Source organism: Dermacentor albipictus, chromosome 9 (genome assembly GCF_038994185.2).
Source record: "Dermacentor albipictus isolate Rhodes 1998 colony chromosome 9, USDA_Dalb.pri_finalv2, whole genome shotgun sequence".
Classification (NCBI taxonomy): domain Eukaryota; kingdom Metazoa; phylum Arthropoda; class Arachnida; order Ixodida; family Ixodidae; genus Dermacentor; species Dermacentor albipictus.
Window position 1 is genome coordinate 15,843,281 of NC_091829.1, and position 14,772 is coordinate 15,858,052.

Below are 14,772 nucleotides of genomic sequence, written 5' to 3' on the forward strand. Positions count from 1 at the left end.
TACTCGTGATCACAAGCGAATCGAATCTTAAATGCGTGCCGAATGGACTCCGCAGTAAACGTTTCTGCCTGTAGAATTCTCTCATGTTCGGCATGGCTTCCGAATAGCTAATCATACTTAAGTTGAAAATTTCCATGACATTGCCTCCCATGACTAAAACGAAACAGCGGAGACCATCATTTGGACCATTTCGCGTAACCACACCACACATTAGTCTCGTTAACGTTCCTGCGTGTAGCGCAGGCGTTTATCGGCGGCGTAAACGTGCGAACGAGCGCAGCGGATGAAAGACCGAACCCGAAGCGCAGCGGAGGATGAAAAAGCGGTGAGAGAGAAGTGAGCATGAAGACTAAACGGAGGAGGAGGGTGCAGCAAGAGCATGAGGTAGAAAGCGGAGGAAGAGGGTATGGCGAAAGCGTGAGGGGAAAAGCACAGTGCCGCGCAAGACGCGCACTACGACGACAACGGCTACGAGATGGCGCCAGAGTAGCCGGCGGCAGCTGCTGGGAATCACGCCCACGCGTCACCCACGCGCAGCATTCTCGCGCTTTCCCGCATTGCAAGGCAGGCGGACCACACTTGGCTCCGCTTGAAACATGCCGCACAAGACAGATCGTCCGCGGCAGCCACTATAACGCGAAATGAATATACATATAGAGCTGTGCTCAAATATCACATTAGGGAGTTTCGTAATCGCTGGTGATTTATTTGTTTTTTTCAATTCCCCCCACCTTCCGAACAGATACGACGTCGCGTCTAGCCAGATGTTTGGCTTCGCGCCGGAGTTCGCCAAGCTGGGTATCGGAACTGGCTACACTGCGAGGACCGTCATCTCCTGGCCGCTCGACCTCAAGGCGACCCTGGCGCCACTCGAGGGCAAGCTCAGCCTGCGCCGACCCCTGCACCTGCCCTGGAACGTTATCAACCACAACTTCCTGCCATTCACGTTCGTCATGCCCTTTGACATTAACGCTGATGGACCACAGGCAATGACTGAGTTCTTCAGGCTGGCGAAGCCCCTCTACCGACCTGAAGAACTGACCGAGGTAAAACATGCACGGAAATAATTTGAAGTGTTAACATTCCTCAACTCATCGTCAGCCTTGCGTCTGCCGTCGCCGAGCGCTGCGCAGACCTCGGCGACGCGCCAGAAGGTTCTTCCATTGGGGCAAGCGCACGCGATGCCGCGTGCGCTTTCACCAATGAAAGACAGGAGTTCTGTCACGTGATGAAAATCTTAGCTCTCTGGATACCACCACCAGGTGTTGCCCTCAGCACATCACAGACGGCGGAACCCAGAGACTGCGCCCGCAGTATTGTGGAAATTCCCACCGCCGCGGCAAACCCTCACCTTTTGCTTCGTGAGCCGGTGGCTCTACGAGCGTTTGCCGCCGCGTCAGATTAGCCTGATGGCGTCTTTCGGGGACGCCGGTGGCTCTGTAAGCACGCTGCAGCGCTCCCGTCTGCGCCTATGCATGCTTAATGCTCGATCAGCATTCGATCATCGGTGAGAAGCGTGGTGGATTAAACTAATACGCTGGAAAGTGCCCTGTAGTGTGAATTATCATGGAGGAAGCAGTAGCTCAAGATCCCCAAGTGGTTCGGCTAGCTCGAGACTGGGTGCAAAAAACGGCTAGCCCGCTGCACGGCTAACGCTTAGGGCGGGGTTACTAGGGCAGCCATCTTGCGAATGGTTCCGATCTTCCCGACCAGGCGACGCCTCTTCGTCATGATTGAAAAAAGAATGCCCTTTTCCGATGCAGCACATACGTGGCATTTGATGACAGGCGGCCTGTCTCGGTTGAAAATGCGCCTCTCCTCCTCGCCCCGCACACCCATACACTTTTTGCGATGACTGCTCCCTGACATGCCAATTATCGTTTTGTTCTTTAGCACGGTTTGAATACGAGTATAACTGAAAAATATTATGAGAAATTCCTTCTCACTATGAACTTTACTGCAGGACGGTCTTGAAACGCTACTGGATTAGTGTTTATTTACGAATCAAAGTAGGAAGAAGGAACACCACACCAAAGAAAAGAAAGGTTGCCTGTCCGCCTGAGTGCTATCGAGACAATGAGACGTGCACCGAAAAGACCAATGCGTCCATATCTTCTGTTGTCTTCCTTCTTCCCCTGTTTTTGAGGTCGTCTTCTTGACTGTCCTGGCGCACTTACTCAACGCCTGTTCTAGGCGGCTTTGACCAACAATGCACAGAAGACAATGTATGACATTTATTCGTGGTTCTAAGAACAAAAGGCAGAGCGAAGTTCTGCTGGCCTCACCATGATGGCTGACAGCGAAACATCGGCCAGCTGGGATACAGGGTACATAGTAGACAGGGGGAAATTGATGGAGCAATGAGGGAAAGAGGGGCTGTTTACAGTGCTTCAATTATTCACAAATGATGAGCAAAGTTCCACACTCACCCTGCTGTCGTCATGAGGTTTTCTAATACACACGTAGGGAAAGCCAGTTGCAAAGCCACGACTGCTCTAGAAAGATGCGCAGGCTCTGATGAGCCGCAGGGAATGAGGTTTTTGCGGCGGTAACTCAGCGCATTCTCACATGGCCTGTCCACAGCTTTCATGTACGGCGCGACAAGCAGTTTCGCCCGGCATGCAGGCGGTGGACACAACGCCGCAAGGGCACTTTCATCTGCTTTCCGTTATCGGATGCTGTTCTCGCACAGGGTGAAAATTTGAAGGTATCGCGTCGAAAAAGCACGTTCTTCTAGAGCAAACTTTGTTATTTCCGTTTTTGTTCTGCTTCTTTTCTTTTGAAGTCTTGTGTTTTTTGAAAGCACCTTTTTTTAAGATTCACATTCGCAGCGTTTAACACTGCTAGTTTTGCAGTAGAGTGGAATGTCACTTTCAGTAGATATTCCACAACTAAAGTTTTCCTTCTTTAATGCCATTAATTCGGGTACATGCGCAGTTCGACCGCCACTACTTCGACGACACCTTTGGCGTCAGCCTGAACGTCAAGGGCCACTTGATCAGCAAGGGGCTGCACCGGGCCGTGCGAGAAGTCTACCACGAGATGTCGTGTCGGGAGCGCTTCATCTACATGGCCGTCAATCCTCACTGGCACCCACGTGACATCAAGATCTACGCCCTCCCTGCTGCTCAAGATGCCACCAAAGAAGTGAGTCAAGAATATTTCTCCATGAGAAAAACAAAGACAGAAATGAACACGGGGACCCCCGCTGTCTCGGATTCGGAAATGGAGCGAGAGGACTCATGCGTAATAATTGCAGGTTGTCATAACAATCGGAAAACTTTAACAGCTTTTTCAAAGTAAGGTTCACGCCTCTTTAGGCTACTATTTTCGCTTTCCAATGTTTGTTCTTGCTTTACTGTACATGACAATTCTGAGATTTGGTAACTGTAGAAACAATAAAACCGTCACCTGCGTGACCGGGTCACTGAACACTTCTAAATGTGATGAAAAGAAAAGCCGCAACACAATATACAAGAGCAGTCATGATTTTCACATCAGGGCATCTAGAATAGATGCATAGAGTAAACAATACCTAAAGCACCAAATGCTACGGGATGTTACATCACTATCCTTTCAACTCAGAAATCATCTGGATTTTACGGTTCCTTATGTAGCCCTAGACATCTTGATGTTTATGTAAACATTTGGTTCATTAGTAAACGTAAACATCTGCAAGGGGAATATTTCTTGTTGAAGTACGCATGAAAAATATTCATGAGATCCAGAGGAACACGAACAAGGCGAGTTCTATGAAATTCAATGTTACATAAATGTTTGAAGATCTTACGTCAATATAGAACCAGCGGATGATCCCCTTCAAATGTACGCGTTCATATAACGCAACTTATTAAAAAAAGGAGAATCTTCATAAGTAAACCAGGTTGCAGCAACAGGCAGGGAGATCAAAAGAATGCGGTTCAAATACCCTGCCTTGCAAACGCAATGTTATTCTATTGTAACTGTTATTTCCTCGAATGTCTCAACAGGGATTCTGAACCTGACCTAACATAACTACTTCTGTGTTAATATGAGATGCCCATTTTAACATGAAATACTTCAAAACGTTTTTTAGCGTGTAAGTGTAGTCTAAGGGGGCTTTTTCGGCTTCTTCTATTGGAACTGTAAGAGAGTGTTCTGCCTGGTAAGGCAATTGTAAGCCTCAAGCAGAGTCCCCCCAGGCTAATTTTTCGAATGAGCCTTCAGCAAATGAACACATAACCGAAACAAAGAAAGATAACAGGTGCCAGATATTGCGCCACATTGCCAAGCCTAATCAGCAAGCAGTCATGTCCAGTACATCCACAGTGGGCAAACTTTAAAGCATAGCCTTCTTCAATCTCTCTTTTAGCTGGACATCGACATTTCGTACAAGTTCTTGGAGCCAGACGACGAACGTCACAGCCACTTCAACGTGCATGACCAAATCGCCGACGATCCGGAGGTGCCGTCCACCCACGTCCTGAAACTCGACGTCAACTTCAAGGGTGAGACCAAGGAGCGAAAGGCAACCGCCGAGTTGCGGTACTCTTTCAACCACGACCTCTTCAACCACAAGCTACAGTTCTTCTACGAAAGGACGCCGTTCAGCCACGCTGACACCGAAGGGCTGAAGGTAAGCCTTGCAAGGCCGGGTTTATCGCGCGTTCCTTAAGCGCAATGAACGGTTCACGACCACTGGCAAAAGGAACAAGTAGCGCAAATGAGCTCACGCTCTTTTAGAGCGTGTGCGATAAAAATGCAGCAAACAATACAAGCGCTTAGCTTTCAAGGTCCCCGTTTTCTTGTGCTCAGTTTTCCCTGTCGCATTAGTATTTTCCAGCGTGAAATATGTTATTGCAGATCCGGTTCCTGTGTGACTGGTAGTTTACAAAACGATCCATTCTCAATCTGCTGGTTGGAACAGTTGCAGAAATTATTGACGGTTTAACTAATGTACCGCCAGTGACCTTGATAATGTAAAGCAGATGATGTATAAACAAATAGGGACTTTTTGCTGAGACTTTTTCTGTCACTGACGCTTTCAGTGAATTCATTGCATGCACCGATTGCGCGCAGCGTGGTAGTAGGTACAAACCCCAGGTCATATACAGGGAAGTTTTCTGCAGACATAGATCATGCTTCATAGGATCAGAAGAAAATTTGGATCAGTTCTGTTTCAACGGTTTATTTTCACAAATCCTTTTCATGTATATCGTCAATGTGTTTCTATTATGAGGTTACGGCGGTTATTATGAGGTCCTCATGCAGAATTCACAAAGGAATCCTCGCCTTAGAACGTGCAACTAAGTTTCCGTCTTTCGTCGTACCAGTTCTCTCAGCATAACAGTAATAAAGACAATGAATATAAAAGGGGCGGCGAGTAAGCGTCCAATGATCGCCAAGAGGGCATTATGTGCTGTGCAGAATTTTTCTTTTCTGTGTATGCGCGCGTGTGTGTACCCCAAGATACTAATACTATATATGCGTTAAGCTTTATATTATTTTTATTACTTATTTTTACGTTGCACTTAGTGTGCATGCATTCTAACTTTATTTGACTCATTCTTTTCGTGCGCCTCGCACTTGACCGGAACATCACCTCATTCATCATTTGATTCATTGAACTATTTTCAGAATATTCAGTAGTATTTACATCACTCATAGCGCCTTATTCTACATGGTGTGTCAACTAATGTTAACCTGAGTTTCAACGAAAAAAAAAAGACATGCTAAATTCGCGGCGCAAGATACGATCTTTACAGTTACGTTGTTCGGTCTCAGGCCTCTGATGACCGAATATAGTAGGTTTTATAGCTGTGTTTCGCACCGTCATTTTCTTTTTTTTTTGTTCACCAGCTTGGCTAACCTTAGCTGGGAGACACAGTATGTATAAGTGAAATGGTGTAGCCCAAGGCACGTGATCGTAACCTGTCTTTATGATCCCCGTACTAAAGCTAAGTATATAAGCCTGGAGTTGGTGGAAAAGGTGGGTGTAGGCTAGAGCTCACTGAAGAAAAAAAAAATTTTCTACCTATGCACCTCATTTCTGCAGATCTGCCTGGCCGCATCGGCGAAGTTCCCCAAGCCCGACTGGACCGTAGCTAATCTGGCTACGTTCTACGCGGGACACCACATCGACGCCCACCTCGACGCCCACTATGGAAGCACCTGCGAAGCAGGGTCGAGTGTAAGTTTTCGATTCCTGCCGACCATGATAAAACCTGAAGTGGTGGACGAGGCCTTTGGGCCACTGTCAGAGTCATCGAAGTACGACAAACAAAGCTACGGCCACTTCACTGTCATCTCGTAAAACTGATATGTGCTACCTGCAGACAAGAGCCCCGGTTTATTACTGTCAATTTAGCTGCTAGCAGCGAATTCTAGGCACAGAACTGAAACACTGAAATGTGAAGACCAACAAATGAATTTTGCACGTAATTACATGAAAGTACTACGTGTAATCGCGCTATAGTCGGTTTCTAAGCAAGGAGTATTTCTATGTGAATGCTTTTGAGTCTGAATTAAGCCACTGTTACAAATGCAAGAAGATCTGGAAATGATACAACGCTTTGCAGTAGATTCGCAATTGCTCACGTAGCATATATGAGCACTGTATAGTGCATCGATGCTAAATTAAAGAAGCAGTAGATTCGAGGTACACGTGTAGCAGTATTAAATACGAAAATGCACTTTCCCTTTCATTTTTACTGCCAATTATCAATCTGCCTTTATTCTGCCTTAGAAATACAAATGGAGCTGAAAAAGTGCACCCCTCTAAACTAGCTTAGCGACATCAGTGTAGTGGAAAAATAAATTCACAGACGATTACTCTGCTCCCTAAAGCAAACTTTGAGCGCAGATCCATAAGCGCTTTCATTTCGCGATATATTGAGGCAAAGAATTTGAGAGATACATGTAGCCGAGTCGGCGATCGTTCAAAATCTGATCTGCAAGTCAAACGCGTCGGCTTTTAGAACTTGGCTCGTCGAAGGTTCCAGTATGATAGCTGGCGACACGTGGCTTCCAGAAAGTACTACACAATGCGTGTCCCGCATCTAATCATATTACAAAATAATCGCAAACAATGACAATCGAAGCAATCCATAACGAGACCAAACCAAAAAAGCCAAAAAAGCGCGAGCGAGAGCTCACGCGAACAGAGGATAGTACGAAACGAGCGGTGCGGCTGAGATCAGACAAAAGTACGGATCGGGCGCTCGGGATAGTCCACATGACACCACTTTCCGGCGCGCAAGTCACTCGGGAGCCCGCTCTCGTTGGTCTCCGCGGTTCGCGGCTCGAGTCTCATCTCCCGCTCCGCATTCGCTCTTTCATCTTTCGCTGTTCTCGTTCGCTCGGCTACGCCACCGACGCCGACGCTCGTCAGAGGAACAGTGGCCTAAGATCTGCGCTCTAAAAACTTTTTCAATGAAGCATTTAATCCTGTGTGAAGCTATAGTAGCTCTTTATAGTCAACACATTGAAACAACTACCTACAAGTTTACTTGTTCTGTAGATCGCAGAGATGCTTCTTAACTTTGTATTCTTTTTCTCTGAAAACAGATCACGATTAACGGCAAGTTCACACACACCGACGAGGACGAACAGCAGTTGGCAGCCGCAGCGCAAGGCAAGGCAGTCGGCAGGAACAGGTTCGGCAGCACATTCCTCCACTGGCTCGCAAACAAATGTCACCATCATCAAGAGAAGGGCATCCCGTTCAGCCAGTACTGTTACAGACTGCTCCGTTACTCCAGTCGACTCGGCAAATTCACCGCTGACGTAGAGTGGAAGAACTACAAGTCTGTGAGTATACAATGCCACCGTCTTTTCCAAGCGTTAGCTTCTTTCAGACAATGCAATTCTTCAACCAATCAACACTTTATATTTCAAAGCATGGTTGGTTACAGACTTCACCGTATGCAGCTTAAAAGGGTGTAGTGCGGAAGAGTGTGATTCGGAATGGGGTGAAACGTACTCTAGCCGACGATCTGCGGCGCGAGCTTAGTTTATCTTATACGTCGGCGCTTCAGCCACTGTGTATCCCACAGCTGTCTTCGTGCCATCAACGAGAATCTAGGGTGCCAGCTCAGTCCCTCTTGCTTCTGCGCATGATCCACTGCGTATCATCCCACTATCTTCATAATAATAATAATATTTGTGCTTTTACGTGCCAAAACCACTTTCTGATTATGAGGCACGCCGTATTGGAGGACTCCGGAAATTTTGACCACCTGGGGTTCTTTAACGTGCACCCACATCTAAGCACACGGGTGTTTTCGCATTTCGCCCCCATCGAAATGCGGCCGCCGTGGCCGGGATTCGATCCCGCGACATCGTGCTCAGCAGTCCAACACCATAGCCACTGAGCAACCACGGCGGGTCACTATCTTCATAGATGTGTGGACTGCTTGTCTTTGCATCGTCTTTACATGGCTTAAGTAATTACAACCTGCTGCAAGCACTTAGCGGAATTTTAGCGCATATCGACGAATTGGATCTTAATTGTAGATAGTTTCCACAAGAATAAGTTTGTCCTGAATACAGAGTACTATATTGCCGGCATAAGAGTGTGTGGGCGCACACATACATACATACAAATACATACACATACACTCGCGCGCCCGCCACAGACACGCAAGCACCAACTCCCTAAGGATAGTGTAGCGTTTGTTCTTGGCAAGCAGGTATAAAATTCAACGTAGTCAGCCGCTTCCTGGTTGTACTTGAGAGCCAGATATTTTCTGCTAATTCTGACGTTGACGTCGAATGGATTTAGTGTTGGACGAACAGACGTTATGATAATACCTTGTGAGACAAGATGCCAGCTGGGGCCGACAAGCGATATATACTTCTCTTTATCTTTCCGCTGTGTTCACTCTATTGTACTATGGTCCGTAGCTCGTCCTAGTAAAGCATCGCACCCTTACACATTTTCTGTAATGACCCTAATATACTCTATTTCCCTAATTTATGTTACCATCTTTCCCGGTCGTTTAATGCATGGCCTTCAACCGCCAACTTCGTTCGCCTTTTTTTCTACGCGCAGAAACACACGGCTTCGAACAGGGCAACTGCGTCCTCTATTATCTCTAGATAGATGGTCCAAAATGTTTCATATTAACTAACAGCATTTCTAGCAACCCTAACAGGACTGAGTCGTTGGAATGCCCTTTTCATTATTGTATAAGAGGCACAAAACCAGCACCTTAAATATGTGACTTTCAGGCAGATCCACTTTGCATTCACGTCGGTCGTACTCTAGGAAACATCATATGCTTGTCCTCAAAATCGCCTTTCGAACACGCAAGTCACGTTGAAAGCACGTCTATTTTGTCGCTGCTTTGTTCTGCAGCTGCTGAGCCGCTTGGCACCGTACTACGCGAAACGCTACACGTACAAACCCTGGAAAGCCGGCTTCCTGGGTGTGGTTCGCTCGTACTTCACGAGTGACCATGGCAAGCTCCACGTCGTCTCTCAAGTTCCATGGTGGAGAGTTGATGAGAAGCCACACACCAACATGATCGTCACAACCGAGGACGGCCACCACCACGAACACTGGGAGGTGCCCACCTTTAGCAAGCTCCTCGAGCCAAGGATCTTCTCGCCAACCGGTTACTCGTATGCCGCGGAGTACTCCAAGCTCTACAGACACAGTAAGTGTTCCGTCGGAAGCCTAAACCTTGAGGTGCTGCAAGCCTCGACGTTTAGGTGCTTGCCCCATCGAGCGGAAAGATGTTGATGAAAAGGATCGATCAAACCAATTTCGCAATATGTACAATAAATCATGGAAATTTGGTTTTGCGGAAACCCGCGATGTATGGAAGGTTCCTGAAAAAAAAAAAATCCTCATCCACCTGACTGTAGCACGAAGGTACAAAGGGAACAGATATGGATTACTGAGAACATTTTTTAGATTTTTGGAGAATTTCGTTGTTATATGTAGCTGCAGTACAGTGGATGCCAATTTTCTCTCCTATATTCAGTGTGCCCCTTCTTCGAGCTGTCGAATTATTTGGTTTCGCACTTCGATTTGCTAACCTCGCCAAGAATTAATTCAAAATGATAACTATATCAGACAGCCATTTCAGCAACATCAGGCAGGCAGGCAGGTATTTTGGCAAAAGAGGACAGCACCTTTTCGCTTTCCATCAGGGACATTCAAGTAGATAGTTCGTGTATCATAATAAATGTGTTGCCCTTCTATGTTGAAATGGTGCTACGCACAACGGAAAAGGACAAAGACAACGCGATAGCTGAAACCATTTGCGTATAAGTTGCCTATGTTGTTCGCAACGGCGTTTTCAATGGTAAAAAAATACTATACTTTTTCAACATAATCTTGAAGCAGTTTGCGAAGTCACTAAATTGAGGTGGCGCTTCTGCAACATATTATACAAGCAAAAAAGCCGACAATATCCTAACCATTAGTTGTGGTAAATATTGCTTCCTAAACCAGCAAGCAGTGACTAAGCGCAAAGGTGCAGTAGATTGCACCTACTCTTTTGCCTGAAGTCTTCTGCACGGACTTCATGCGGGTCCTGCCTGTCTGGGATATGGCTATCTATATATGCAACCCATTACAAAAACGAGCAATTTCGTTGCATTGCAAGGTGGTAGCGAGTCCCAAAAGGTACGAAACTGTAGGCCTCTACAACACAAAAATACAGAATTGGTCACCGATCGAGTAGACACGATCAACAGAATCGACTTCACCCACATGACAACATGGATTGCACTCTCTACCGGATAATATTCCTTGGCCTCCTTGTCAAAAAAAAAGAGAAAGGTGTATCAACCAAACTCGACGCGAAAGAAGACAACGTCGCAGTACACTCTCGCCAAATACGAAAGGGAACACCTCCTCTGTATTCAACCTATTCCTGCTAACGTGAACTCAGAATCTAACTCATAGCTAATTGTTATGTATTGCTCCTCTAGAGAAAACCTCCACATGCGACGTTACTGCATTAAAAGCAAATACTAGGAAATTTACCGGCTTTCAACATAAATCTGGCGCTTCCTTCCATATTGGAGGACACTCCACAAGCGTGTAAACGAAACGAATCAACAAAATTGAAGTGAATAGCAGAAATCGAAAGTCCACAAACAAATAAGATCTGACAATGAAAGAATAATTTGCACAATGCAATATTATCATGCAGTTATGCAGCATCTCACCATGTTTATTGTCCCAATTTCAGCATATATGAATACATATACCAGGAAGGTCGATCTTTCGCGTCTTCTTTGGTCGACACGCCTTTGTTTTCTTCTTTTCTCCACAGACATGCAGCGTGTTTATTTTCTTTGTATTCTCTCTTATTTCTAGTTTCATGGCCCTTTCGGTCAATATTTACGTATCTCACAACACCGCCAAACCTTTTTCCCGCTTCAGAGTACTGCGACCTACAGGCTCACGGCGTGCGCACTTTCGATGGCACCGTGGTCCACCTGCCCGAGACAGACTGCTACAAAGTGGTCGCTCGCGATTGCTCGCCTAACAAGAGGTTCCTGGTCCTGGCTCGTGCCACGAACAACCCGACGCTCACCAAGGTGAGGATTCGGCCCAAGCGGCCAACCTAAACGCGAGCACAATTCATTAATTCGCGTTAGCTGCTTGTTGATAAGCCATCTCTCGAAGTAAGATTCAGCAGGGAATATCATATATTCTTAATTACACAGCTTTTACCGCCATCCGCGTCGCATTCGTGTCATTAACAGTGAAGTCCAAAATGCCGCAGCGAGGTGAAGACTTCAAATGATTATACTAGCCGAACAATAGAGGCCTAAGTCAGGAGCCAAGCTACGGCAATGGACCTGTCTTCCTCAGTGTAAGACAAGGGGAAGACAACTTTCTTTGCGGAAGCGCAACTTTGGATTCCCTTGTACGGCTACTTTTCATCACTATGGCGGTGAAGCTGCTAAGCCAACCTACATCATTGCTTGAGAGGCTGGGCCATTAAGGAATGATAAGCACTGATGAGTCTCCGCGCAGATGTATGGTTGGGCCTGGTTAAGAGCCAGTTTTGTGTTGAAGAGCTTACCTTTGAGTTTTGGACGTCACTAATACTCAGTCCATGCATTGTTGTCAGAGCATGCTTAATCGTTTTTCGCCAAGCCACTCATGTTGTCAATGAACGTGAATTGCGATTTACGCGAAAAGCAACCCCTATCGATTGACACAACACATGCGGCTGCGTGAACAATCAGTTCGCGTTGCACGAAAGGCGCAATTTGTTTCCCCCGGTGTCATATTAGCTTCTATGCTTTCGGGCTGTCCCACATGAGTGTTAGTTGAGCTATTTGCGTTAAACTCGGCAATTGTCTAAGCTTCCTGGGTAAATACTCGATCGTTATAAAACTGTGTAAAACTGTACTTTAAGTTGCATACGAGTAATAAGAAGTTCAAACCTTCGCGTTCGGCATCAAATACTGGGATCCTAATTGTTTATTGGCTGCTCAAAAACGACGGAACAGCATACAAATGTCTAAATAGGGCAGCCATTGACATGTCGTTTTGAAACCATCAACCTATATATAGCATACTATAGGCCGGCAATATCATGAAGACATAGGAATGCTATCGACAACAGCCTAATCACGTCTACTGCTGACTAACGGTGTATCATGGCAAATGCAATTAATCGAATCTCTTCTCTCTTTGTGCGATCGAACGCAGGCGGTGAAGTTGTTCATCCACACGACCATGATCGAGATCCTGCCACTGGACGGCGAATCTGGCCTGGTTGTACGCGTCGACGGCAACAAAGTAGACATCGCGGCCGAGCATCCCTACAGCCACACCTCTCACGACGCTGAGCTGTTCAGGATCAAGAAGGAGTCCACAAAGTGGTACAAGCTGGACTCCGAGTCTTACGGCCTCCACTTGGGATTCGGCGGGAACATGCTCGTGGTCGAGGTTAGTAAGGCAATCGTTTTTCTCTTAACAACCAGGAGATTATAATCTGAGAAATCATCTAGGTTTAGCTGACCTTCAATAACTAGAACTCGTACGAAGAACGAGCAACACTGTGAGCGCCCATTGCGACTGCTGTATCGACGTCGGAGAACCACCGTTTGCCGACCATTTTTGTTTTTCTATGTTTTAATTTAATGTATTGAGAGGCACAGTTGAAACAGTACTCTAGGGAAGAGTAAGTCTTCTTTCACTTACAGGTTCTTCAACGGCCTGGTGTTCTGCTCTCTTTGTATTCTTGAAGTACTCTTATCGGAGAGCACGTTGAAATGCAGTCCTTGTTTGCGTATAGGTGTGTGAAAAAATAATGTTTTCTTAAACTGTCGCCCGTACACCGTTTGGCTTGATAATTGAGTATTTGGGGCATGCGCCACGCCGACTGAAGTGGTCTAGGTGTTGTGCCTATAGATATCCAATTTTCCGAATCCAAACTGGAATGGAGTAGTTGCAATTTACGGTTGCTTCGTATATTTAAAGCAGGTAATTATGACCCCTGACGGTACACTCGGACATTGTCGTCGACAGACTGAAGTGTCCTTTGTAAGGCGACCGCCACCAATAGTTTAACTGAACACATCTCTGCTATGGCCGCCTTCCTAGACATGCCGCGTTGCAGGAATTGCCTTAGGCGCGAACTGTATATCTAAATGCGCCGTGGAACAACCGAGGAATCAGCAAGACGCGATCTGCTTGCTATAAATGAATGTGCTCGAAGTTAAATATGTACGAAGCGTAACTAAGGCTTCGAATATTTTTGATGAAAACGTATGATAAGCGATGAGTTCAAGAACTTGAGAAAATTTTCTTCGCGAATAGCAGATAAAAGGGCACCTGACGTTGATCGATGTGGTTTTACGCACCATAGGAACACAGTAGCCATAACAGATGTCCCTGTCGAGTGGTCTTTAAAATACTTTTGATGACCACGCACCTATATAGGGTAAACGAGTGCGAAGCAAGAACGCGATGTGCAAACTTTTGTCAGTTTCGGGCCCACCGGAATGCATCTGCTGCTTCTAGGATTCGAACCTGCGCCTTCAAGCTCAGCAGCACAATGTCACAGATGTGAGCAAACGCGGCGGTTCCGCGGGACCTCATAGTTCCCGTCGGCCCCCGATTACAAGCTGCTCACTCGTGACGAGAATCATATCTTGAGCGGCATTTACAGAAGATACATTTTGTGGTTACGGAACCTGGTACTGAAAAATAATATTTGGAATTCATTCAAGTTAATTCATCTTAACCCACATGAACAATTTAATGTTTGTGCTAAAAGATTCATATTCTATAGCGCCTGCTTCGACTTGACCTTTGATCGAAGGCAATGGAAGGCTATGGAAGGCTATGGAACGCTGGTAAACGTTATCCTTCGGCCTTATTTTTTCAGGTGGCTCCGTTCTACCGTGGAAAGCTGTGCGGCCTGTGTGGTGACTACAACCTGGACAAGAACCACGAGCTCTCCGGTCCTGATGGCCACGTGTACAACAACACGCTCGAGTTCGCCAAGAGCTATGTTGTACCCAGCGCGGACTGCCACCCACCGGCACACTAATTGCCCTTGGCGGCGGACGCTCAAATCGAACATCACGCCATTACAACGAGCACACTTACTGCAAACTCCTACGATTAAAATGCAGAGAGCAGAACTGGAAAGAAGTGGTGCCTTCTAGCTTTCTCTAATGGGGTTAACGGGGGAGAGCTCTCAGCTGCTAAACTTTCACCAAAATGCAATCGCGTTAGTCTACCATCTATGTATTATGTAAAAAAAGACAATAAAGGAAGATGTCAAAAACTGGTCATTCAGTGTTCAT

The 14,772-nt window shown here is 46.3% G+C and overlaps 1 protein-coding gene across 1 annotated transcript in view; it reads left to right on the forward strand.

The window, feature by feature from the left end:
* Nucleotides 1–14,760, forward strand: part of LOC135903669 (vitellogenin-6-like) — a 43,225-nt gene extending 28,465 nt beyond the window's left edge. Inside the window, exons 17-25 of the mRNA XM_065433993.1 lie at nt 743–1,046; nt 2,938–3,147; nt 4,352–4,615; nt 6,035–6,169; nt 7,546–7,788; nt 9,338–9,638; nt 11,381–11,538; nt 12,665–12,904; nt 14,349–14,760. Of these exons, the coding sequence (XP_065290065.1) occupies nt 743–1,046; nt 2,938–3,147; nt 4,352–4,615; nt 6,035–6,169; nt 7,546–7,788; nt 9,338–9,638; nt 11,381–11,538; nt 12,665–12,904; nt 14,349–14,513 (2,020 nt within the window). The 3' untranslated portion in view covers nt 14,514–14,760. The remainder of the gene's footprint in view (nt 1–742; nt 1,047–2,937; nt 3,148–4,351; nt 4,616–6,034; nt 6,170–7,545; nt 7,789–9,337; nt 9,639–11,380; nt 11,539–12,664; nt 12,905–14,348) is intronic.
* The last annotated feature ends 12 nt before the right edge of the window (nt 14,761–14,772 follow it).